General features: G+C 44.9%; 1 protein-coding gene across 1 annotated transcript; it reads right to left on the bottom strand.

The window, feature by feature from the left end:
* Positions 1 to 1,669: 1,669 nt before the first annotated feature.
* Positions 1,670 to 23,903, bottom strand: ezh2 (enhancer of zeste 2 polycomb repressive complex 2 subunit). Its single transcript, XM_024799328.2, has 19 exons — positions 23,465 to 23,903; positions 19,441 to 19,564; positions 18,659 to 18,787; positions 18,451 to 18,570; positions 18,206 to 18,326; positions 16,658 to 16,837; positions 16,397 to 16,502; positions 12,575 to 12,738; positions 11,828 to 11,925; positions 11,507 to 11,750; positions 7,721 to 7,887; positions 7,475 to 7,610; positions 6,959 to 7,084; positions 6,698 to 6,876; positions 6,501 to 6,596; positions 6,055 to 6,136; positions 5,820 to 5,900; positions 5,660 to 5,744; positions 1,670 to 4,999 (listed from the first exon to the last, which is right to left on the bottom strand). Exons 2-19 carry the CDS (start codon positions 19,555 to 19,557, stop codon positions 4,939 to 4,941), a joined length of 2,292 nt encoding a protein of 763 aa, XP_024655096.1. The 5' UTR covers positions 19,558 to 19,564; positions 23,465 to 23,903; the 3' UTR covers positions 1,670 to 4,938.
* Positions 23,904 to 27,021: the final 3,118 nt, after the last annotated feature.

Here is a 27,021-nt window from a genome sequence, read left to right as displayed (position 1 = left end):
TGCTGCAGGCTTCAGTTTGAACACTGCTGCCAAACAGGTCGTCTGGAAGGAATGTCATTAAATGTAAAACTCTGAGATGATCTGTGTGGTTTCTATTTAAAACAGAAATGATGCACTCACACAGAAAAACGACCTGTCTGCGCTGGAATCAGTAGCATGACTAACATGCTTTTTGCACAGATGACTACCCACACCTTAGATTGCATTCAGCACTGACTCGCTGCTCCACCCTGTGGTTCAAAGCGGTATTACACGAGTGACGGTATTAAATGACCATATTTGGAGAGGTTTGAATCCTGATGAACGGAGCGTCCACAAGCTGAGCACAACACATAGACACAGGTTAATAAAATATTTGCACGTCACTGAAGTTGCAGCACACTTCCTGGAGTCACCCACCAAACTCGAAGCTTCAAACAGGTGAGTTATTAAATAAAGATCATATAAAGGTGGAGACTTATGGAGCCTCCAAGCGGCCGTTGGAGGAACTGCAGCTCTTAAAGTTTTACCTGTGATGAAGGGCTCACACTGAGCGGATGTAGACAACAGAAAGAAAATAGTCCCTGCATGAAAAAAGCACATGAGTGTTTTTGGATATTTTAATGGGATTAGAGGCTCTCGATTTCTTTGAGCACCACAAAGTGTTTATCAAAAATGAGGCTGATGTCTCGAACACTGGGCAGCCTGGAAGATGTGAGGGGAAACCTGAGACCTCGGATCTGAAGCAGACTTTCACTTTGGGTGGTGGTGACTAAGTAGGAAACAAGTTCCTCTGCTTCATGCAGATTAGAGGTGAGATTTACTACAAAAAGACGCAAATCTGAAACTGAAATGTCCTCACTGGAGTTTCCACATCTCATTTAAGGAACCTGACAAACTTTATTCCACAGAGTTCCTGCAGATCTTTGAATTTATTAAATGCTAACAATCAGTTTATCAGGGATGTCAACAGATAATTAGGTTTATATTTAACAAATGGAGCCCAAGTTACCCATTAACACAGGGGTGGGGAACTCAAGGGCGGGTGTCCTGCAGGTTTTAGATCTCACCCTGGGTCAACACACCTGAATCACATGTTCATTACCAGGCCTCTGGACAACTTCAAGACATGTTGAGATCATTTAAATCACTTTTATCTAAAACCTGCAGGACACCGGCCCTGGAGTTCCCCACCCCTGCATTAAGGGTGTGAAATGTCACTGAGTGGATTTGAGTCATAATGTACCTCATTAGGAGCCTGGCTACGTGAGTGAGTGCAATGACTCCAACAGGAAGTCACATGTTTAAAACCCTGAAACAGACCAATCAGAAGCTGGAACTACACGTTGGCTCCAGCATCGTTTCCTTCCGTCTTATCAGACCCATAAGCTGACCCAGGGTTCATTCACCTGACAGCCAACACGTTCACAGGAACAGCATCTGTCCAATCACAGGGATATTTAAATAAAGACGAGTTCTAGGAAAGTTTTTGTATCTTTATTTTGGGATTATTTCAATATTTGCACCAGCAATAAAAGCGAGTCTCATAGATCTGAGAGTGTGCCGTGTTTCTACTCTCAGGCTGCTCATCAGTGGTGTTATAGGTTTAATGTACACTTGTGTTTCTTTCCACTAAAGAGTATGATCATAGGTTATTCTGACTACATGAAGAAAGAAAACCGACACTGGGAACAGTTTATAATATTTTAATCTGCAACACTTTGAACAACAAAAACCCCTGTAAACATTACAAAATCAGCACCTGTGTGATCAGAGGAGAGACGTGGTCCTGTTGACAGGAAGAAGAAAAGAAAATACACCCGCAGCTTTCAGTTCGGGGAGAGCCGAGGAGCACCGCTCCCCAATCATCTCCGTGTTCAGAGACGCTCCTCAGCCCTCCAGTCACAGCAGCGTTTACACATCTGTTCATTGATTAGAAAGCAGCTGCTACAAACATCTGCATCAGCAGTAAAAGTAAAAAACACGAAAGGTTCCCGCACAGATCGACGTGGGAACCTGCGAGTGAAGCACCAGGTTTCAGAGGCCCTGAAGTCTCCCGACGACTACAGACGACACTCCGCTCTCTGTGACGTTTGTAATAAATTACAGGTGAAGAAAAGGGAGGTGGAGGAGGGGGGAGGCTGGTATTGCTACGAGTTGGTCAGACTTTGGGGTCTTTCCGAGCACCAGAATTCCCACAAGAGAAGATTCACATTGTGGAGGAAGAGGAGGAGGAAGGATCAGGGAGAGTGCAGAGGAAGGAGAGTTTTTCAAAGTAAAACTCAAGTCACTGAATTATCTGACGATCTTTTTAAGCTGTTCAAATTCAAACAGTCAAAATCCAACTGAGATGAATTAAAGCAGAGACCTCAGACTGTGGCTGAGCTCAGCTTCAGCTCGAAACACTGACGGCTCGTTAGTGCTGTGATTACATCCTTAAGTTAAAGGTGTTATACACAAGATAGAAAACGCCTCAAAGGAGGCAGAGAGGATGCTGGGAAAACTTTGATTAAATGTGCGTAAGTCAAATACAAAAAAAGACTTGTTTCCTGATTAACAGAGGAACCTCAGCGCGCTGCTGAGGATGCTGGGAAAACCCGACCCGAGTCAAAAAGCACTCGGACATGAAACTGAGGCTCCGCCCAGATTTGAAAGGCTCGCCCGGCGGCTGCGGTCAAGTGCCTGGCTGAAGGAAAGCGGGCCGGCTTATTTTTCACGTAAGCACCTGAAGCAGAGGCGGCGTCACAAAGCAGAGTCACGTCCAGCTGGAGGCGGACGCCGGACCTCGCTTTTCACGTCGCGGTGTGTGCGAGTCACACGGCCAGAGGAATCGGAGACTGATCGAGAACGAGGCCTGGGATTCGTTTGGAGCAAATTCAGCACAAGAACAACCACAAGAGCGACTCTACGACACGCTGCAGGACATCTTTAGGATGGATCACATCACGAGAGCCTAAACTATCAGTTTCACCTGAATCTTCATCAGTTCATCAGCCTCTGATGAAGATCTCACCCACGGCCTTGGATTACTTACACTAAAGTAACTAACACACAAACCACTGAACTACAAAGAAACTGTTTTTCTCTACAGATCAAACATTAAACATGAGAACTGCCCGTCTTTGTTTTTCTGTACAGTCGTCTCTGAAGGCAGCGCGTAGACGTTCGTCTTACTGTGGACACACGGAGACGGCGTCCCGTCACTTTTATCACCGACTGGTTTAGTAAACATGCACATAAACGTCTGAACCTGGACAAAGTGGAACAATCTGGACTTTAAACGAGTTCGAGTCCCTCGGTCTGCAGCGTGACGACGCGCCGGTGATCGCGTTTGTTTCGGCTCGTTAGTTTTGTTCCTTTGGAAAAAATGAACGTTAGCACCAGATCGGCCGCTGATGGAGAGCCCGGCTGGGACACAGTCAGTGCGCCCTCCACAGTGGTTGCTTCGCACGCCACCGCAGCACCACAAAGCCGCTTCTACTCATGCTCAGAAGTCGCTGCAGTGTGGCGGTTAAGGACACGAGTGAACGATGGCGTCAGGTTTTAATCATCGTGTTGAAAATACATCAGTGCTCAGAGGGAGAGGCTGAGGATTCGAGAGCATGTCAGAGGTGCTACACCTGCTGTTCAGTGGGCGTGTCCAGCAACTCCGACTCAAGCAAACCTGCGTCTCCGACAGATACCTGCTAATTAATGCCAGCAGCACTAATATCTTCAGTTGAGCCACAAAGATGTTTTAACTGCATTAAAAAAGCTCCAAACTGCACAAACATGATCCAGAGGTTCAGGTCACAAACTTCAATTACAGGCTCACCTGTTAAATAAGCCACACCCCCAAATTCTAACCCTAAAGAAAATCCAAACAGGCGAGTTAAACAAAAGGACCGACTCACTTTAGGAGCCTCGAGTGGAGATCACACTGATGTCAGTCCTGGAGGGTGATGTCTGATCTGAGCATTTCCCAACATCAGCCCAGTGAAACCAGTGAGAATGAGCTACACGCCCCACTCCACACTCACCTGTGTTAAACTTTCTGTACTATTTACAGAATGGACGCTAACTGCTAATCTGAGCCTCCGAGCTCGGCCTCTGGGCTCCGTCTGTGCTGTTAGCAGTCACTAACCGTTAGCCAGCAGTTACCTGTCTGTGGGTGCACCTGTGCACCTGCCGCCTGACAACCGACCCATAACCTCGTAACTGAAGAGTTAATCCTCTCATCCAGATTTTGTCACTTCTGGCTCAAAAACAAAGCAAAAAAAAATTAAACGGTGACCAAAACGCCTTCACAGAGCCAGCAGCCCACTGCACTACAGCCGTGTCCATCTTTAACGTACAGCTTCTTTTATTCTTAAAATATTCCTGTTGTTCATCGACTTTGTTTTTAGCGGTCAGCTGGTTTCAGTGTGACGCTGCTTCGTGAACGACCTCCAGATTTACAGACAGACAGTGAAGCGGCGCTCTGAGGAGTGACAGGTTCACACGACACACACGCACGCACACACAGACACGCACACACACAGACACACACAGACACACACGAGGAGTACAAACAGTCTGGTCGGCGGTGTGAAAGTGGCTGGTGGAGGATTTTGGTCCCTGAAGCTTGAACTGAGAACTTTTAAAAACAGTCGGGCTTTTTTTCTCCAGAACATTTTTACTCAAAGATGAGACAGAAAACAGATATTTATATATTTTTTGTCGGTGCGCTTTCAGCAGAGGGAAGATTTATGAATCCAAAGAGGAAGATTTGTCGACAAATCAAAGGATAAAAAACATGACAAGTTTCTCAAAAACTCAGACAACAACAAATATCAGCTTCAAATATCCCCGGTTTGTTTTTCCTGAAGCTTTGTGGCGTTGTGACGAATCGTCTGAGTCTCCTGAAAGTGAGGGTGTGGTTTGTTTGTTTGTGTGTGTGTGTAAGGCCTTTGTGTCACTGAAAAACACAGGAAGTCCCGGTCAGGCGATCTCCATCTCACGCTCGATCCCGACATACTTCAGAGCGTCGGCCTGGCTGTACCTGAGGAACAGGAAACAAACCTTTGAAATGTTTTCTGATGCTAATAAGACACAAAAGCAGAAAAACTGACCTTTTTTTAATAATAATCTTGATATGCACACACGGTTTCAAAAAAGCCAGACCAAGAAAACTTTTAGGACTCGAGTTGAAGCAGCTAAACTTCTCATCTGACTGCTTTTGAATGAGTGCCATCAAAAGCTGACGGCACTCCTGGTTATTCAACATCCTGACCTCTTGGAGGAGATCCAGAGTCATCACATGACCCTTAAACAGTTAGACTGGCCTGACCTGGATGACAGAGAACCTTTGCACACAGACCAAAAGCTGCGTCTGTATGAGAGTCAAAACTAAAGAAATCCTCCAATACAAAGACATTTAAAGTACAACACGAAGAGCTCTGAGTGTGAGACACTGACTGCAGGTGATGTATGTAGATGAAGGCGTGTTCAAAGCACTTTGAAACATTAACCGAGCTGTTCTGCAGCTGAGACCTCCATGTGACCCTGACCTGTTTTACCACAAACACAGCAAAACTACTTTCATGCAGAGTTAACCAAAAAAAAAAAGCGATGATCACACGATCACAGCCTCGTCTCCATCGTCACTCAGATAAAACCTCAGGACTCTCTCAGTCAGCGATTTGACTTTTTCTTCACTGACCTGTAGTCGAAGAAGAGCTCCTCTCCGGTCTGGATGGCTCTCTTGGCAAAGATCCCGATCCTGTGATCGCCGTTCACCATCATCACTGCAGAGAGGAGAAGCAGAGTTACCACAGAGAGGCAGGAAGCAGCAGGAAGCTCCCGCAACCTGGTCTTTGTACCTTTTGCATAGCAGTTCGGGTTCACCGAGTGGTTGGCGAAGCGGATCTTGTTGCCTTTCCTCGTGGCATCAACAACAAAGTCTGGAAGGAAGAGAGCATTTCTGACTTTATCCTCAAAAACAAGAGTGGAAGAATTCATTTATTCAGCAGATCAGACGCGTTTGAGCTGAATGCAGTAAAATAAAGAAGAAAGACCTCAGATGTAACAGATATATTTATCCGTGCTGTGCTTTACCGTTGTTCAGGTTGAACAGGAAGCTGCACATGTATTTGTCGTAGACTTTGCCTCTGCGGTCGGCTTCGTCCTGAGAGATGATCTGCAACAGAACGTGTTGGACGTTTAACGCGCAGCTGTGAGCACATTTATTCAGCTGTGACTCCAGCACGTGCACGGCCCTTTGGGACATGGCTCCACACAGCGGGGAGCTTGACTTTAGTAAATGAAGTCACCCAAAAACACATTACAATGTAAAACAATAAGACAAAACAGGATACAGTTTTCCTCTGCAGACACCAAACCTTCCTTTAGCAATGATGTAAATGGCCTCTGGCAGCCCTCTTGCAGTACCGTCACAGCCCACCAGAGGCCACAGTGAGAATCGCAGCATCAGATCAAAGATTCTTCAACTTCTAACCAGGTCTAAAAAAGCAGGTTAAACGACCACCATCAATCAGCCGTACCTCTCCACAGTACTCCGAAATGAACTCGTTTTTCTGCACCGGCTCTTTGATGAAGATGCCCCAGCCGGCCACGTCTGACGGAGCGAGCAGGAGGTGCTGAGGGACGGGAACAGATCAGGCGGCGCTTTTAGAACGTTTGATTTCACAATAAAATGTTTTGTTTTTAGTGAACGATGATTAAAGGCTGCACGTGTTACCTTCTTGGCGCCTCTCTGGATGGAGCAGTTCTTGCAGGACACGTTCTTGCTGTCCCAGTGGTCGGCGGCGCCGCAGGTCAGGCAGAGGTCGGGGTCGCACTCCCTCACTGCCAGGTAGCAGGGGCACTGCTTGGTGTTACACTGAGCTTTGCAGCGGCAGCCCGGGAAGCGGTTCTGACCTGCAAACACGGGAAAAGCAAACCAGTGAAAACACACTCAAAGAAGATTGGTTACTTCGTTTTTCAAAATAAAAGTTCTTACACTCCGAGCTGCACTGGCAGAACTTCTCACAGAAGTTTTGCGCGGTGACGCAGGGACACGAGGAGTCGCAGGGCTGACGGGGGTGGTCACATGGCTGGTAGTTATACACGTGATTGGATGAGCCATCTGTAAGAGGTCAGATGTGGCGTTTAAGAACAGAGCGAGTTGTGTGCTTGTGATTTCTCTGAACAGCATCAACGCCCGAGCTTTGCTTCCAGTCGTCCATCTTCCTTTGGTTTAAACCTTACTGTCCAACCTTCCACCAACAAACTCTTTATGTGTGAACACCGTAAAACAAAAACAAATATGAATGAATAATTTCTCCTTTTAAAGGGAGCAAACATGACAAAAAGTAAAGACGAGGAAAATGTTTGTGCTTCTGCACAGGTAACACGGCGCCCCCTGCTGACCATTATAAAGAAAGCAGGATTAAAGTACTTCCAGTTTGACTTGATCTCACAGACGTGTCAGCAGATGTAATCTATTGTAAACTTTTGTGCTGCTGTGACCTCTGACCTTTCTTCAGCTGGATCTTGCGGCAGTGAGTAGCCCACAGTCTGTGCTTCCTCTTCTTCTTCCTCGGCGGCGTGTCCTCGTCTTCAGCGGGAGCGCGAGCAATGATGGCCGACTCCTTGACCCTGAACTCGTAAACCTGCAGGACCCAGTACAGACGGCGTGTTAGACCGAGTGTGATCGTGAAGCCAGGGTCAGTTAAGACGAGCTGAAACAGACGGCGGTGAGTGCGATGAACCGGCAGCTCACCTGTCTGCAGGTCTTGGTGCCTATGAGCCGCGCGATGGCGCAGTAGTTGTCGTAGTACGTCCCGATGAGGACTCTGAAGAGAGACGCCTCAGCGCCGCTCCACTCCACCGCTTCGGCCTCACCGGACAGCTTCATCTTCACGGGAGTCTGACAGCGCGAGTTTCCCTCTGCACACATCAAATCAACACTGAGGACGTTTCCAGCGCCGCAGGAAATAAACCTGCATTTGTGAGGATCTTGACAGGTCATAAACGAGGGTCCTACTTTCAGGGAAGGGTCTAACAGACAGCAGTGGTAAAGGTTTGTGTCATAAAACAAGGAGCGCGATGGTCTCATGGCTGAAACTGAGCTCGCTTAAATTTCCTCAGAAGGACAAACATCTCCGAGGGATCTAAGCTAAACAGCCGAGCAGTGCAACCTAAAGTTCGACTGCCAAGAGAAATAATCTTTAGATAAAACCATGAATGAAACAAAAAGGCTTCTTATTACAAACACTGATGAGTACACAGACTCAGTCTGTGGATTTATCAGGAAATGCGTGGAAGATGTCGTCCCATCCAGAACAGTCAAATCCTTCCCAAATCAAAAACCCTGGATTAACGGAGATGTTCGCGCGGCACTGAGCACCGCCTTTGCCTCCGCGAACACATCGGACTACAAACACGCACATTACCAACTCCGGAAGACGATCAAAGCAGCCAAACGTGAGTACAGGGACAGGGTGGAGCAACAGTTTGACAACCCTCGGAGTATGTGGCAGGGACTAAACACGATCACAGACTTTAGAGGGAAAACCAGCACACCGCAGACCACGGCCTCTCTGTGTGAGGATCTAAACGTATTCTACGCTAGATTCGACACAGCGAACACCATGAGACCGGACAGTGTGCGCACCGCGGATGACGTCAGTGCGCACACTGTGTCTGAGGAGGATGTGCGGAAGTGCTTCAGGAAGGTGAACTTATGCAAAGCTACTGGTCCGGACGGGATTCCCGGCCGCGTCCTCAAGTCATGCGCGGCTCAGCTGGCTGGAGTGTTCACGCACATCTTCAACCTTTCCCTCTCTCTGTCTGTAGTCCCAGCCTGCTTCAAAATGGCCACCATCGTCCCTGTACCCAAATCCTCCACCATCTCCTCATTGAACGACTGGCGACCTGTAGCCCTGACCCCCATCGTAAGCAAATGCTTCGAGAAGCTGGTCAGGGACTTCATCTGCTCTGCACTACCCGACTCACTGGACCCTCTACAGTTTGCATACCGCCACAACAGGTCCACTGATGATGCCATAGCCCTGACACTACACACTGCCCTGTCACACCTGGAGAAGAGAGACACGTATGTGAGGATGCTGTTTGTAGATTACAGCTCAGCATTCAATACCATCGTTCCCTCGAAGCTGGACAGGAAACTGCAGGATCTAGGACTGAGCAGCTCCCTCTGCAGCTGGATCCTTAGCTTCCTGTCTGACAGACGCCAAGTGGTCAGACTGGGCAGCATCACCTCATCCCCCATCACACTGAACACTGGTGCTCCACAGGGGTGTGTACTGAGCCCTCTCCTGTACTCACTCTACACCTACGACTGCACGGCCACTAACAGCTCCAACATCATTGTGAAGTTTGCGGACGACACTACAGTGGTGGGTCTTATCACCAACGGTGATGAGACGGCTTACAGGGAGGAGGTCAGCGCCCTGACCCACTGGTGTCAAGACAACCATCTCACCCTCAACGTCGCAAAGACAAAGGAGTTGATAGTGGACTTCCGGAGGTGCAGAGAAGTACACACCCCCATCACCATCAACGGCGCTGCTGTGGAGAGAGTGAGCAGCTTCCGGTTCCTTGGCGTACACCTGGCTGAGGATCTTACGTGGTCAGTACACACAAACAAAACAGTGAAGAAGGTGCAGCAGCGCCTCTTCTTTCTCAGGAGACTGAAAAGATTCCTCAGGACCTTCTATCACTGTGCCATTGAGAGCATCCTCACTGGATGCATCACCACCTGGTATGGCAACAGCACCGCCTACAACTGCAAAGCTCTCCAGCGAGTAGTGCGGTGCTCTGAACGGATAATTGGAGGTGAGCTTCCCTCCCTCCAAGACATCTACAGGAAGCGCTGCCTGAGGAAAGCGGGGAGGATCATCAAGGACTCCAGTCACCCCAGCCATAAACTGTTCAGACTGCTTCCATCAGGAAGGAGGTTCTGCAGCATCCGGTCCCGTACCAGCAGACTGAGAGACAGCTTCTTCCATCAGGCCATCAGACTGCTGAACACGTCATAGACACCTCAGCTTCACTACTGGAACTTCAACATTATGCACTCCATACTGTACAGTAATGCCACTTGTTCTGCACATATTCAACTCTGTATATTTTATATATTTTATTATTATTATTTTATTTTTTTACTATTTAATTTGTAAAAATGTGTATACACACACACACACACACACACACACACACACACACACACACACACACGAAAATATTTAGTATACACATCCAGAAATGCATACACTATTATATATTGTACATATATTTATTAGTTTCAGGTTGGCCATTCTTGTATTTTGCTCGTTTGTGTTGTTGTGTTTGCACATCTCTGTTGCTTGTGGGGCTCGCACACAAGAATTTCACTCGCATGTGCTGTGCCAGTGTGCCTGCACATGTGATGTGACAATAAAAGTGATTTGATTTGATGTCACAGTGACTCCTGGTCAAATCGATCTCTTTGAGCCTAAATTTAAATAACTTCAAATGTCTCCGTGCACCAATATGATTGAAGTACAAGCGTCACATGACCACGTGTGCCTGCACTGTATGAAGACTCACTGCTGCTGCCTGTTGCTTTGCTTGCAAACTAGTTTGTGCAGTAACGACAGGAAGGAAGGAAAAGAGTGAGAGTGTCATAACGTTGTATGAACTCCAGGCCGTTATTGTCGTCACGTCTGCTGTTTACATCGCGTGTTTGTGACTTTATCTGCAGCAGCTTTGAAGTGCAAACAATCATCTGTGCTGTCAAACAAACCTCCCACAACAAGGGGGCTGCATGCAGAGGGGAAGACCCAGCTGGTACCAAGAGCATCGCTCCAGCGTTCAGCCTCTCATCGGTGAACCGCAGGCACGGTGCAGGTTACTGCACGGATGAAGAGATGCTCGACTCAAAGAGCCTCACAGGAGCAGCAGGATCTCTTCTACAGTCTGGGCTAATCACAGTTTTAAAGTCTTGATGAAGCAGCAATGTTACAGTCTTTGTTTAAAAGGGGCTCAGAAACAGACATCACTCCAGCTGGTGGTTTTTATTTATCCAAAGTCCTAAATTAGCATCAAATGAATGTGCCTGCTGTTTGGGAATCGCCCTCCTCAGAGGAAATAACTTTAACTTCCCAGGAAAAAGAATTCCTGAGAGATCAAGTTTGAGGTTCTCTGGCTGTCTCTGTGTGCTCCAGCGTTAAATTCTGCTGCCAATTCCTTCAAAGATCTATTAAAGACAATAAGGGACATAACAGAAGTCTTAATGTCCCATCAGAGCTGTAATTAGAACAGCGAGGGAGGAGATGTGATGTCAGCTTTTTAATAGCTTCATGAAAATAAACAGAACTGTTGCTGCGTCGGCAGATTCATTGACTCTGAGGTCATCGCTGCTCTGAAGCCTGCGCTTCACAGGCAGAAACGTTTCTGTTAGGTTTGATGGACAAACAGAGACTCTGCGTCTTCTCTGCAGACGGACGTCTGTAACCCTGTTAACATTGAACTTCTACCGTCTGTAATAACCGCCCGTCTGCACCTGAGCTGCTGGTGGTCTCGTCCTTCTTGTCCTCGTCGTCTTTGTCGTTGTCTCGCTCGTCCTCTTTGCTGCCCTCGCGGTCGCTGTCCGTGTCTTTGGTTTCAGAGGACACCGTGGGGGTGCTGGGCCGGCTGTTACTGTTGCTGTTGGGCAGCCGACCGCGGCGCCGGCCCCCGTTACGCTTGGAGGGCGTCTTTGCCCGCTCGGTTCCCACGCCTGTGGCGTACTCCCTCATCATGCCGTCCTGAGGAAGCAACAGGAAGAGTGTTAATATATTTTATAACTTTTCTGTTTCAGTTTAAAAGAAAAGCAGCGACTCGCCTGCACCAGGTCCATGTAGCAGTCGATGCCACACGGGTTTTTGTCCACCAGGTTCTCCAAGTTCTTGCGCTTGTACGTGTTGGGAGTTGCATGGAAAGCTAAGAGACACGAGAGAGAGAGATGAGTGCTTCTAGGAATTCAACAGCCTCATCTGTCAAACAAGCAAAGACTCCGACCTTTAAAGATTTTATATGATGCAAACACTGCCAACAAAACAAACTCAGGTTGGTGCCAATATCAAAAAAAGCTGCTGGCGTTTCAGCGTCGATCACATGACGTGTCGAGCAGCGTTTATAACACCATCAGCACAGAGTCGAGCAGAGTCTTTTTAGGATGTGATGTTTTATTCTTTACTTTACTGACACGATCAAACTAAAGGAATCATTACCACAAGTTATTTTATGACTGTCAGGTTTTTAATGGAAAGCTTTGAGGCCATTTTTATACCCAAGATTCTTAAAACTGGCTGGACTATGAGTTATGTGAGGTTAGAGTTCTTATTTCATTAAAACTCCAAAGATAAGGTTTGATAACTTTTGGGGAACAGAGTGAACTTCTTGGTTTTCAGGTGGGAACATATCAGAGAAAGTTTGATTAGTACTGATGAAGGTGAGCTGCAGATGTGATAACGTCACTCTGCAGGCTGATGTGACCACATCACACAGTGACAGTTACACAGATCTCTGAGGTAGCAGTCCAGCCTGTATAACCAGGAACTGCTGTGAAGTGTATTTATTGTGCACTAACGGTGGAGGAAGCAGTCGTATTTGAAGCAGCGTCTGCAGAACAGAGTGTGGAAGGAGTGCAGGCTCTGCTCGCGCTGCACGGAGCGAGCGTTCGGACCGTCGATGTTCGGCGTGCATTCAGGCGGCAGGGCGCCGGGCAGCTGCTGCTCAGTCAGCTCCTTGTACCTGCGAATACAAACACGCACACGAGAGAGATCAAATTTACTTAAGTCAGATGAACGCAGTGAGACAAACACGCATCACTGAGTTATCAGGTTAAAACATCCCATCAGTTTGTTACTGTAAAGCTGCTCTGTGCTGTAACACTGTCTCACAACACAGACCTGAACGTAAACAGGAAACACCTGGTGTTGTGTAACAATGGATTTAAGAGTCACACCCACAAGAACTAAAGTCTGTCAGGTTAAAGATATAAATCCATAAACCAAAACAGCAGATTTAAACCCGCCCCCCTCGCCTCCTATAACATTTAACATGAACAGATGTAGGGCTGAACGATATATCGCATTTGCGATAATATCGCGACATGATCAAGTGCAATTTTCTAACCGCAAAGGCTGCGATTATACTCTGGACATGTCCAAATTCATGGGCTGCATCCTCCTGAGGCCGCATTTGTAGACCGATTACGTCACAGCGACGCGCCGAAGGCTGTCCAAATTACTACCATATCCCAGAATTCATAGCGCGGCCCAGCCAAACTCCAGTTTCCAGCAATGGCGGTCGCTACTAAGTTTTAAAATTACTCATACTAATCTTTCTGGGTCACAAAATAAACTTTTAACATATTTTCAGGCGAGAAAGTAGTTGTGTAAACATCAAATATCTGCTCGGTTTATCAAGATATCCCATATTTGCAAAAGTGCTTCGACGTTTTCAGAGGCGTCTGCTACCCACCAGCTCGACAGCTAGCCGGGAGCTCGAGGATTACTGATGCGGCCGAGAACGGCACAACTCCCGGCACATCATTTTCAGATCACCGCGGAGTTTCGCTGCTCGGGTTAAACGTAATATATAAGTCACTTAGACAACCTAAAAATGTTATTGTTGGGCTTTTTTCAGTGTTTTGTTTGTTCGTGAGTAAATCGGTTTGGCTGAGATTAAAGTTATTAGATTAGATAAAATAAAACTTTATTAATCCCCCGGGTGGGTTCCTCCTTGGTTTTCACACAGCTGACTAAACGTCAAACAGAAAACTTATTAAACAGAAGTATGAGACAGTCGAGAATTTACACCAGTGTCTGGTTATATTTTAGATAGCAAGAAGCAGACGGCCGAGTTTATTAAACTCCACCGAGACAGCGGTGACGCTAATCAGAACTAGACCGTCCAATTTCACGCCTTTAAACTTTAAAGGCGTGTTTGTGTGTGTGTTTATACAATTGCTATTATGTTTGCACTTTATGTGTAATGTTACTGACTGCAGAGATCAGTAAGATGTGTGTATTTTTTATTTATTAGTTTTATTTATTTAATATTATTTTTTAATTGAATGACTGTCTAGTAGTTCGCAGATGTCGAAAAACTGAGTGTGGTAAAGCCACTGATTTTGTTTATGTATATTTCTGCAATCTGCACATTGTACTGACTTTCATTTTAATGTTTACACCAGGGTTCCTTGTCAGCACTTTATGCTCAGATGTTTGTAAGCTAAAAATAAACTATTGTGTATGTTCAAATATACTGTTGTGATTGAAGAAGTTAAATAAAAATGTCAGTCATCAATTCATGCATCACCTCATGTCATCATAACAGTTTAAAATTAATGTAATATAGTATTGGCCATACTATATGATGTATTGCTTGTCTTTGTTTAATAATACAGAAGACAAAGACCTTAAAAAATAATCGCATATCGCATCGCAATCGCAATATTGGGGCAAAAAAATCGCAATTAGATTATTTTTCCATAATCGTTCAGCCCTAAACAGATGTTGATATTAAGTTTATTAAAGTACTCCACAGCTCTGCAGAGACACCGATGAATGCAGTACAGTGCGCGCGCGCGCGCGCGCACACACACACACACACACACACACACACACACACACACACACACACACACACACACACACACACACACACTTTGTGAGATTTGCTGTCACAACAACAGAGGAGCTGTGAGTCAAAGTTCAGCCACTAAATATTCTGGTTTAGTACCAAGTGGGTCAAAACAAAAGAGCCTGACTCCAGTCTGCACTAATGCTCCAGCTAACACATGCACGAGGTTTAAATGTTTCTGAAAAATGATTTTATATTTATGAACTGATCCAAATTAACGTGATGCGTTTAACCCTTTATGGCCGCTCATTTTGTGCGACTCTTTTTAAAGCGGTAGCACTGCAACCACGTAAGCTAGCACAATAATGGTTTTGCATATGAAACTGGAGGAACTGTACTTACAACTTATGCCAGTTTCCCCCTTCAGAGCCTTATAAGCCTATACTGGTGATTTTCTGTGTAGTTTCTGGGATGATTAGAAGGCCAAAGAGTTCTGGAAATAGTTTGTTTTGATGCACATGCTGCTTTTTTTTTTGCAAATTTGCATTATTATATTAAATTTCCTTTTTCCTGCAGTGTATAAAAATTGGTGTAGCTCAAAAATAAAACTATGAAGACACTCAAAACACATTTCCTGTGGTTGGAAACTATTTTGTACAACCTTTTTGGATAGCAAAATTTTCTCTAACAAGAAATATGTGTTTAAAAAAAAAAAGTAAAAATGATTTTCAATTTTTTGTAGTTCATTGCACTTTTTGGCTATTTTTGTAGTTGCTATGGACTTAGTGCAATCATATTATTAGAATCTGGTTATAACGGTTGTACTGAGGTATAGCAACTTGAAATGCTCCCAAAAATGGCTCCACAGCATGTAAAATATAAGCTCTGGTGGATTTGGTTCTGTGGTAAGTCTTGAAGTATTAAATTGAAATTAAGTCAAATCTCGAGTTTAGTATTGTACAAATATTTTAAAGTACGTATAAGACCAACTGCTGCTCTTATATTTTGTATATATTTTACATCATAATCAACATTTTAAACACTTAAGAACAGGTTAATGTTGTTATAATTAAAAGTCTGTTTGCTGAGGCATGAACAGTAAATAAACAACATTCAAGTAAACAAACAGAAGATATGGAACAGACCATCAGCTAAACAGTTATTTTAAATACTGGATCATCCTGAACAACATCAGTATTACTGATAAATCTTTTTAAAAGCAGCTCATGACGTCTGTGTGTGTTTACAGAATGAATCAAAGTGGTCCTGAAAGGCTTCCAAGACATAACCAGTCTGAAATCAGACCTGTCCTGAGGTTTCCTCGTACAAAAACGTGCATCGCCTTTAATGATGCACGCCATCATCAGTTTGTCTCAACATTAGCACTCATCTGTGTGTGTGTGTGTCCTCTTTAGCTCACACATGAGACAGCCGCGGCTGTAGGAAGCACACATCTGACGTTCTGGCAAAATTAACAACCACCAGGACAACATCACGCCTGAGTCCATCTGAGCAATGACTGGATTCATCGTCTCCAGTGACACAACATGCAGCAATCTCAGCACCAACTGGACTTTGAGTTCCAAACACCAGTGAGATCACCTGCTGTCAATACGCCCTTTAAAGTCATCGCCTCGTCCCATCTGACCAAAGCGCCAAAACAGGACTTCTTGAAATCTCTCGAGAGGAGATCAACTTGAAACCAGGTGCTTTTTATGTTCATGGATAAATTCTTTGACCTTCTTTCATGACACATATTAGAATCAGTTCCTCTGTTATCGTCACAGTACCGACTCACTCGCACACAAACAAACCCACTGACTTTTCTTTGAGCTCCTCGGGGGAGCCCTTGTCGGGGAACATGGAGGAGATGGCCTCAAAAATCTTGTCAGAGGGAAACTTCTTGCTGGTGTCATTGTTGGTTCGGCCTGGAGACGACACACACACGCTTTCCATCAGGACACAAAACTGTCAGCTGGACCAGCGTGAATGCTACCCCCTTACAGCAGGTCAGCACAAACACGTCTTCATTGGTTATTACACGTTTCTAACTGCAGTACAGCTCCAACATCTCAGGACTTACTCTCATTGTTAACAAGCCCATCCTTGCGGGGCTCCTCTGGGTGCTCTTTGCCATCACACACGTCCATCTTGTCCACTTTAAAGTCCTGCTCTTCCTCCTCCTCATCATCCTCGTTGTCACTGTACTGTGCCAGAGCGTTGACCAACTCGACGAAGATCTCGTCGTTGATGAAGCCACACTCTGCAAAACACAACACACAGGATAGATAGTTTTACAGAGCAGCAGAGGAGCCGTTTCTCTTTCTACTGAGACGACGATACAAAGCAAATATTCATCGCACTGTTTTCCTGATGAGACACCACACTGACCAACCACACGAGCACGTTCACATTCCTGGTTTTGCGGTTTCTCTCAGATGTTGAGGGAGGACAGCAAACAGCTGTGCTGCATCAGCTCTCACATTACAAACTGCTGTGCAGAGTTTTGATAAAACGTTTAATCTCTGCTAGTTTTTTTCTGTCCCACATACTCAGAAATCTCTCTTTCAGAAACTTTGGAGCACGCCCACACAGGAGCCCGAGTTTGACAAGAAGCCATGCGAGCACCGAGCAGCACAGGACTTTCAGCTGCAACGATCTGTCACATTAAGTGATACTCAATCGTAATGGAAAACAACCAAAACTGATTACAGAAGGTAATTGTGGAAAAAGTTCATTACTAGACTTCCTGAATTCAGTTTTGTTTTTATTCCTAATAGAAAACTCTGACCGGCACATTTGTTTCGAGTCTGAATGAAAAGTGAAATGTTGATTCCAAAACAACTTTGTTCCTCAGAGCAGTGGCACCGTGACTGCACACAATGTTACGCACAAAATATTTATTTTCTGCACCAATGCTTGGTAGCAACTCATTTTCATAGGGAAATGAGTGCATACGAAAAGGAAGGAAAAAAATCCATCGTCTGTGCACAAAGTTTAACACACCACAGCTAACACATGCTACAGATGACCGACTACCTGAAGAAATAAAGTATTGCCAGAAAAATCCATCGTATGGTTCCAGCAGGTTGAGCTCTCAGGAAAAAGGTGGCTAATGCTAACGAGGCTCCAGAAGCCAAACATCCACCCTGACAGACACTTTGCTTCAACAAAATGACCCATATGTTTATGGAAGCAGCTTAATGCTAACAGAGAGGAGACACGCCAGCATTTCAAATGGTTTTTCCTGTTGCCATGCTAGGTCTAGATCCTGCAAATGAGCTGTTAAAAAATGCAAACACAACAAAAAACGCTGAGAAGTTAGAGGCTCCTGTGTTCATGTACGACTCGAAATTATTGTCTTGTTCTTGTTCTGATAAACTGCCGCCGTACAGTCGTTTTTAAACCATTTTTCTGCTCTTTATATTAACCCTGGAGAACCCATGGGGTCGGCTCTGACCCCATGGGTTCTCCAGGGTTAAGATCCACAAACAAAGCGCTTTGATCCATCAGCTGATTAGTCACATTTCAGTAACTGTTTTTGCTGCCTTCAGACTGATTATCAGATGAAGTTTCATTAATTACTACTTTGGCTCTCAGACCATTTGCTCCTGCGCCCACTGACCCTCACCTCTGTCTCCGTGGACTTTGCCGTCATAGTTCTTGATGAGCTCTTCGATGAAAGTCCCGTCCTGGTCGAGGATCTCGTCTCCCATGTAGGGAATGTTATGGAGCACCGTCTCATCCTCCACCTGCAGGAGGAAACCCAGAACAAACGTCACACACAGCTTCTCAGCCACCTGTGACTGTAGTATACTGTCCTGAATCCCAGCCTCAGCTGTTTACAAAGTGCAGCTTTTAAAGCTTTGTACGCACCATGAAGTTTTGCTGTAGCGGCGACCAGGAGTACATGACCGGGACCGAGGCCACGGCGTTCAGAGTCTTCAGGGGGATGACCTGTCGAGGGAACTCGGAGAAGCCGCTCTCCACGGTGCACTGCAGAGGAAGCGTGCGTTACAGTCAGGACACCGCCCTCTGAGCCTTTAGAGTATTTTTATTTTTGATACCAGTATCAACCGCTCACCTCTCGAGTCCCTCGTAAGGAGCTGACCGACGTCATGATGTGAACGGGCTGGATTCGCCGGGTTTTCCACTCCTGGTTCAAAATGTCAGTTCGCTCCATGATTTTCTGACGGTTGCTGTTGAACATGCTCTGTGACAGTTAAAGGAAATTTATATCAGTGCACAGAACAAAACACAGGGCCAGCTTCACTCTCCCTCAGTGTTACCACCCGCAGAGATCGTACCTGTGCAGGTGAGCCAGGTGACCATTTTAGCAAATAAACAGCACGTGCTGAAGCCTTTATATGGACCTTCAGCTACGTAAACTTTAATTTGGATCAGCTTTCATTTTAATTTCTGACGGAAAAAGGTTAAAGGAGCCATAACGTCACTAACGAGACCTAAATCTGTGAGAAACTGCTGCTGTGAAAACAACTTCAAGCACTGAAAACGTTACGTAGTGAAACAAAAGCACCGTCATCCATCAGACTCCTGATAACCATCTCTTCTCCATTTTAACACCATTTATAGGACAACTCTCAGAGAGCCAATCACAGAGTTTACAGCCCCGGCTGGTCTAGTCAGTCAAAGCAATCACCGGCCCAAACACCGTGGGACACTTCCTGTTTCCACTTTCATGATTAAAAACTTTGGGCGAATAAATAAATCTGTTCTTTACTCCAAAACAACCTCAGCTAGTGCTCTTAAAAAAAATAAAAACTATAGTCAAACAGACCCAACTTCTCTTAATAACTGCAGCATGAATGCTGCTGTGTGCGTCTGTGTGTGAGTGCGTAAACGAACCTTGACCTCGTCAGCCCGTCTGAAGCGTTTCAGCTGCCGAAGCCTCATGTACTCAGACTTCACCCTCCTCTTCCAGCAGGCGGGGCCTTTCTCCGAACGCTTCCCAGTCAGCACCATGATTCACCTGCAGCCAGACAGGAAGATATTAGGGATCCTGAACACGACACCTTCAGGTCTCATATTTTCACACTTTTCTTGACTGGACTGTAGGGCCAAAACACTTTATCTATTTAATTGAATAATTTAGGCATAAAATGTTCCTCTTGGCACAACCCAAACTTGGATCTGGTGCCTCAGACATGCAAACCAAACATACATTTGTTAAGATAATAAACTTCACCTCACGTCCAACAATCAGAGCCAACCTCTGATTTTCTTTTCTTTCAACAGCTGATGTAAAAATGATATGCTGCAAATCAAACGTCTGAAACCTCGCTGCCAGCATTCAAATGCCTTCTGTTCAATCTCACGTTACCATTCAAGTGCCAACCCCGGAGAGATTCAAGCACAGGTGGATTACTTCCTCGCACCTCCTCTGCCAAGTCCTCGTTCTCATCCTTCCTTTTAATGACTGTGTGTGAATGACAGCAGTCGTCTGTCGATCCATCTGCTGCCCGGCAGTCAGTCAGTAACCGTGAGTCTCTGACTCAAACCTCACACTTCAGATTAGACGTGACAGACGGCCGTCATGGAGATGTGGACGACTGAACCGGCCTGACACATTTCACAGCACAGAAAATAAAGAGAGATACACTGAAGCCCCTTTGGACAAGTTAAATGTGCTGGGATGTTCACACAGTAAACTCACTGCTGTGTCTTATTAGTATTTAAAACGTGGAGAGATTATTAGGCACCGTCTCAGTAATGCATATAATCAGTATCTAAACAGGCGATTATAACCTTATTTAAGGGTTGGATTTGCGCACAAAATGGAGCAAGACTATCACTGAGTCAATTTAATCCCATACGGATTAGGGTTGGGTGATTGGACGAATATATGGACTATTGACGATGGGCTCAGCCTCAGTGGGCACCAGATCCAAGTTTTTACAAGAGCCATTTATTTATTTACCCATGAGTAAGTTTGCTAATAATGATGGAGCTAATAGAAGCAGTCAACAGCAAAAAAATGAATAAATAATAGCGCCGTTTTAACCGCACCCTCTTTCATCTGCGAGCAAATGCCCCCACCTCAGAGTGCGCCCAAATGCTTGTTGATGGAGCTGCAGAAGCTGGTGATAGCCTAGCATAGTCAGCCGGATGGTGGACACGTACATGCTCATGCAAGTTAGTCGTGCTTGAGTACTTTGCTCACACTATACGTCTGCAGCACACCGCTTTGGTTACATCCTTAGGTTTACCTCTTTCATCTGGTTTAAAGCCAAAGAAATCCCAGAATGGTGACTTTATATTTTTTGTGCTGTGAGCGCTAACACGCCGTCAACATGACTAACACGATTAACAATTAACCCATCTGGATCCCAGACTGAGTCAAAATCCCTGAAATGTCCCCGTCAACGCATTTCGGCAGTTTGTCCCAATTTTGTTCATTCTGCGCTCCAGATGTGTTGGGAGCGTTAACGATTGTAATTGTGATGACCGCGTTCAAGCCGTGTTAACGCTGACAGCATTTTTTGGGAAACTAGTTTGTCCATGTTTGGACTTATTCTGTGTTGTAAACACACAAATCAGTTCGTGCATGATTACATTGCCCCGCCCATCAAAAAGTGTGCACATGCGCGAATATATCGCCCATCAGTGATTGTTGGACTGACGATTGGAAAATTGTGACATATCGCCCAACCTTAGTATGGATATACCGAGATTGGTAAACTGTGCTTGGTTTTCCTGTACAGATGTGAGGGGGGAAAAAAAATCACCAACAATGCTATAAAAGTATTTTCTAATCAGCCTGTAAATGTCTGAGAATTGAGGAGAGCAGCTGCTGGACTTTCTGGAGAGGAATGTTTTCCCATTCCTGTCAAAGGAATCTAGCTGCTCAACAGGTCTGGATGGTCTTTGTTGTGTTGTTTGGTTCATTATCCTCCAAACGTTGAGCATGAATTATGGTGAGAAAGGTCTGGACTGCAGGCAGGCCACTTCAGCACCGGACTCAGCGTTCATATTTCTAGTTTCATAGGCACGAGTGGACTCCCACATCATCATGGAAGCAGACTTTGAACTGATGACAAACCGAATGCTTCCTCTCCCTTCTTGTTCCAGAGAATGTGAACTCTGCGTTTTACAAAAATAATTTCAAATTTCATATTACCTGACCTCAGAACAGAAAAGGTAACTGCCCCCCTTGTAAGTCATGAACAAACTGGGAATAATCACATTTCTTGGAAAGTCCCAATCACTTTCGCTAGCCACACCCAAACCTGAGTCAAGAAATCACTTAAACAGAACCTGTTTGTCAAAGTGAAGGAGGATAAAGATCTCCAAAAGCAACACATCACGCTACAGTCTAGAGACACAGCAGCAAAACAAAGTCACTGACATCTACCAGTCTGGAAAAGAATACAAATTTCTAATGCTTTGGGACTCACGAGAACAGTAAGAGCCATTACCCACAAATGGAGAAAACTTGGAACAGCAGTGAACTTTCCCAGGAGTGCATGGCCCACCAAAATTATTCCAAATTACTTGGCAGCTCACCCAGGTTGTCACAGGAAAAAAACCAAAAAAACCAAACAGAACAACATCTAAAGAACTGCAGGCGTCACTTGTCTCTGGTGAGCTCAGAATTCATGAAAATATTCTGGACTGATGAGACAAAAGCAGAACTTTGATTCCCGTTACATCTGTCATCAAACTAACAGCACATCATCAAAAGAACATCTTATCAATATTCAAACAAGGTGGCAGTATTAATGATGGTCTGGGGCTGCTTTAGGACCTGGACAACTTGCCATAATTAATGGTACCATAAATTCTGCTCTATCAGAAAATCCTGGAGGAGAAGGACACTTAGTTTATGCAGCAGAACAATGATCCAACATACCAGCAAGCCCACCTCTGTTGCTTTGGAACAATCTTCCTCTTCACATGGTTTTTCAGTCCAGATCGAAGACCTATTTTTAATCTCTGGCTTTTAACTCTGTGGGTGACTGACACTTTTATTCATTTTATTGTCTTGCCAAGTTTCTATATTATTATTATTGTATTGTTCAGCACTTTGGTGTGTTGTTAAAGTGCTATATAAATGATGATGATCATGAATGGTTCAAAAAACCCCAAATGCATGTTTTGGAGCAGCCTAGTCAAAGTCCTGACTTAAATAAATCGCTGCAAACATTTGACCTTCAAGATGAAGGGCTCCATCCAAAACCTGCCACATGACTCTCAAGATGACTTTTGACTAACAGGTGAAACTCAAGCTTCCTGTCATGTGTAAGCGGCACAAACTTCTATTCTTTTTGCTCTAGGCGATGTTATGAGTTTTATGGTGAGGGAAGTGGTTGAATATCGCCCCCGCAAGGCTTCTAGGCAAACAAGAGGGAAGCTTTTTTACTTTAATCAATGTGACAATCGCCTAACTTAAGGTGACACTTACTTTTACCACCACCTCCAGCCCCAGTTTCACAATAAAACCCTCAAAAGCTTGAACAAAAAACGAAAGAAAATTAAATGAGAGGTACTAAAAATTATACATCAAAAAACTGTACCAGCCTTTTTCTGTGAGCTAGCTTCGAGCTAACGATAGCTTGCGGATGTCGTGCCAAGTTTGGTTCCCCTCAAAATGTGCTTCCCCTTAGCCCTGAAACATGCTCACAAAGGTCCCAAAACACGAGTGGACGGTGGATCCATCGGAATGATTACCGTCCTCCGAGTCATTTAAAAAAAATGACGGCTTCTTTATAAGCTAGTCAATATTTACGGGGATACAAGAATTGGCACGGTACCCCGGCGAGCTAGCTAACAGTTGGCGAGTTAACAAAGATTGAGGCGCCCAAGAGCACAAAGAGCAGCCCACAACAAAAGCACCGTGAACACAGCCACGGACACTGACAGCTTCTCTCACCTCCACCCGAGCCTCTGGCCTCATCCAACGGAGCGATCCGGATCGATGCGACAAACACGGGCAAAGTCGTCCTTTGTGCTGCAGATTAGCTCGCTCCGTGTTACGGCTAGCTGTAACGTTAGCTCGATGGCTAGCTAGCAGTTTAACTCAGGAGGAGGGAGCGACCGAGCTCGCGCAACACCCGGCTTCACGCACCCAGAGCCGGTAAATGAAATAACTCACATCGGCTCCTTCGCTCCAAGGCTGGTTAGGACACAGAAACTGTGCGTCTATGAGGGACAGTTTGGTGTCAGCCTGCTTGTAAAAAGTTATTTGGATTTCAATGTTTCCGCCTAGGCAACAGCGACTCTGTTCAAACTGGTCCTCCGCCTCACCGCCCACTACGGCTGCGGCGGATTCAAGAGGCGCCAAACGTCTAGGCCAATCACAGAACCCGATGTTAGGGTTTCCTCAGTGAGTCCTACGCGATAGGTCGAATGATATAAAAGTGTAGCCAATGAAATTTGGAGCTGAGGGCCCTGTGGCAGGGACATGTGGACAGCTTCTCTTTGTTCTCTCTTGTCAACGGGAGAAAAAACAAAATATGCAAATACACACTTTGACAGTTGAGTTAATAATATTTATGCATCACATTTGAGATCAAAGCGGTGTCTCTGACGCATGACAGCTGTCACAGCCGTCAGGGCTAAATTAAAACACTTATATAAAAAAAGGTTATCGATGGATTTAAGGGCAGCGGAGAGGCGACAGACAGCGCGTGGTCTCGTGCAGAACAGCTCAGGTTTCAGCAGGTGTGTGAGCGTCTCAGTGTGTCCAGAACGAGGAAACATGACGGCTGAACGGGTTTATTGAATGAATGAGAGACTCCAGTGCCACAGCCAGCAAGGGCAAGGGTCTCCAAGTTTATTTAGCCACGCCCCTCCGAGCAGCGATTGGATGACGCTTCGAAAACGTCCACATGATGCATTCACTGCCAGCGGAAACAGAAAACACAGCCGACAGATTAAAAGCATCATTAAAAAACAATTGTGTCATTTCAAATCTTTAAGAGTAGTAAAAAATAAATAAAATGTAGAATGTTTTAATGCATTGATTTTTAAGCAATAACAATAGGGAGGGAGATGAAGAAGGCAGACTGGAATACTAGGTTACGTTAAACAGGATAAACAGAGAGTGACAGAAGAATGCAAAGGTCGTCCAGATGACATACCTGATGGAAATGTGTAGGAGAGAGGGTCGTGCAATTCTTCTTTAACTAGATGGTTTAAAATAATCATGGAGAGAGTGAGAGGATACCTGAGGTATGGAGAAAAATGTACTTGAATTGTTTTTTAAGACGAAGGTTGATGTGCAAAGCTGTAGCAACCACAGAGGGATAATGTTGTTGAGCCATATCATGAAGAAATGGTACGTTGTTGAAGCTGGAATAAGAAGAGAGGTGGTGATCAATGAGCAGCAGCATAACTTCATGCTGAGAAAGAGAACTACAGATGTGATGTTTGCTTTGAGAGTGATGGAGAAGTATAGAGAAGGTCTCAAAGAGCTTCACTTTATCTTTTTAGGATTAGAGAAAGCAGATGATAGGGCGCCAAGAGAAGAACTTATGAAGTCAGGAGTGGCACGACAGCTCCCTCTGTTGGTCGCTGTGGTGCAGATCCAGGCCTTTGTTTAAATTCAGTTAACTTAAAAGTTACAGTTTTTTCTGAATGCTTAAACCCTAACTGTGATTCTTACAGCACAATTTCTAAAACTATTGATAATTATAGCAAAACCACTCACTGAGTTTGCAAAACTAAAAGCACAAACACTGCTTTGCACTCAGTTTGCCATTTTGTAACACACACTTTGCAAACCTGTAGCTACAATCCACTGCACAGCACTCTTTTTGCAGAACTGTAAACACAACTCACTGCTTTACACTCAATTCCCAAATGATCAACGCACTCCTAGCAAAACTATACACATTTACGGCCATTATTTATACTACATTGCCAACTGTCTGGCACACTTTCACATGTGAAAACTGTTTTAGATAATTAGTTCACTTTGCAATCAGCCTAAGCACTATAATACAGGTAAGCTGTGTGTGCGGAGTACAATGGAGGGAGCAGAAAGAGTGAGAAGTAGAGGAGGCCGAGGAAGAGGACGTGGAGGTGAAGAAGTAGGATGAAGAGGATGACAAGGACAAGGAGGAGCAAGAGGAGGACGAGGAGGGGGGAGAGGAAGGGTAAGAAGAGTAAGAAATAGAATTGCTGATGACATCAGAGCTACAATAGTGGACCGTGTCATCAACCGTGGAATGACCCTGAGGGTAGCTGGCCAACGGGTCCAGCCTAACTCGAGCTGCTACACTGTAGCAAGTACCATAGGGACATCTTGAAATGAGAATCGGTGAGTACAGTCACTTTGCACTAAGATTTGTAGCACTGCCATATGCCAATGAGAAACACACCAATACCATTGCTGTAAAAATACTGGAATTGTTACTTCACAGAATTGCTACCAGATGCTGGGGCAGAGGAAGCATGTTCACTGCACACCACGTAACCCATATAGTCATTATGGCGACTGCAAATAATCCTATACTTGGAAATGAACACTTGTGTTTGTTTTGATGTGTTTGAATAAACACCAGTACTTGAAGTTTGGATCCCTCTATGCTTATGGATCTATGACAGAAGTATGAGCTCAAACTGACATAGCCTACCTTGTGCACAGAGAAAGCAAAAGCCAGATGTGTTTTGTATTCATACCATCAGTGTGCAGTTGGCGCATTGTGTGCTTAGTAGATGATGGCTTGTGTGTACTGTTTGATACGGAAACACCATTTTTACGAAGGTGTGAAGAGTTAATCTAGCTGTGTTTGCTTTTGCAAGAGAACTACAATGTTTTGATGATTGGGTGACAGGTTTTCTTATTTGTGTGAAGAGTTTTGCAAAAATAGTCAATAGTTACAAAAAATGTGCTTAAGCAATCAGAAAAAACTGTAATTCTGTTTTTCTGGACGTAGAGTTTTGTGGGAGAAACGTTTCGTCCAAGGGACTTCTTCAGTCTCAGTTGACTGCAGGTTTCCCCAAATCTTATAAACAGTACATTTGCATAATGAATGAAACCAGCCCACTGAAGGGACAATGGGCTGTTTATAAGATTTGGGGAAACCGCAGTCAGTAACCTGCAGTCAGCTGAAGCTGAAGAAGTCCCTTGGACGAAACGTTTCTCCCACAAAACTCTACGTCCAGATGAACAGAATTAACTTTTGGAGATTTACTTTCCTGGATGATTGAGAATGCATCAAGATATCTATAGAAAAAAAGACTCTTGATTCTCAAAGGTCCAAAGTTTGTTTGTGTGTGTTACATCTCCTCGAGAGGAGGAGGGGATAACACAACAACTCCGGAAACTCAGTACAGGTGTTATGGAAAAAAGGTTTAATGGCAGCGCTCCAGAGTCAGACAACCAGATAACCCAGAGTCAGACAACAAATGTGGGGGAAAAAGGGAGTTAGGTTGTGCCAAAAAAAAAAAAAAAAAACCCACCAAAAAGACAAAACCAAAACT

Source organism: Maylandia zebra, linkage group LG9 (assembly GCF_041146795.1).
Source record: "Maylandia zebra isolate NMK-2024a linkage group LG9, Mzebra_GT3a, whole genome shotgun sequence".
Classification (NCBI taxonomy): Eukaryota; Metazoa; Chordata; class Actinopteri; order Cichliformes; family Cichlidae; genus Maylandia; species Maylandia zebra.
The sequence above is the reverse complement of the archived record's forward strand: the minus strand, read 5'-3'. Positions and strand labels throughout refer to the sequence as shown.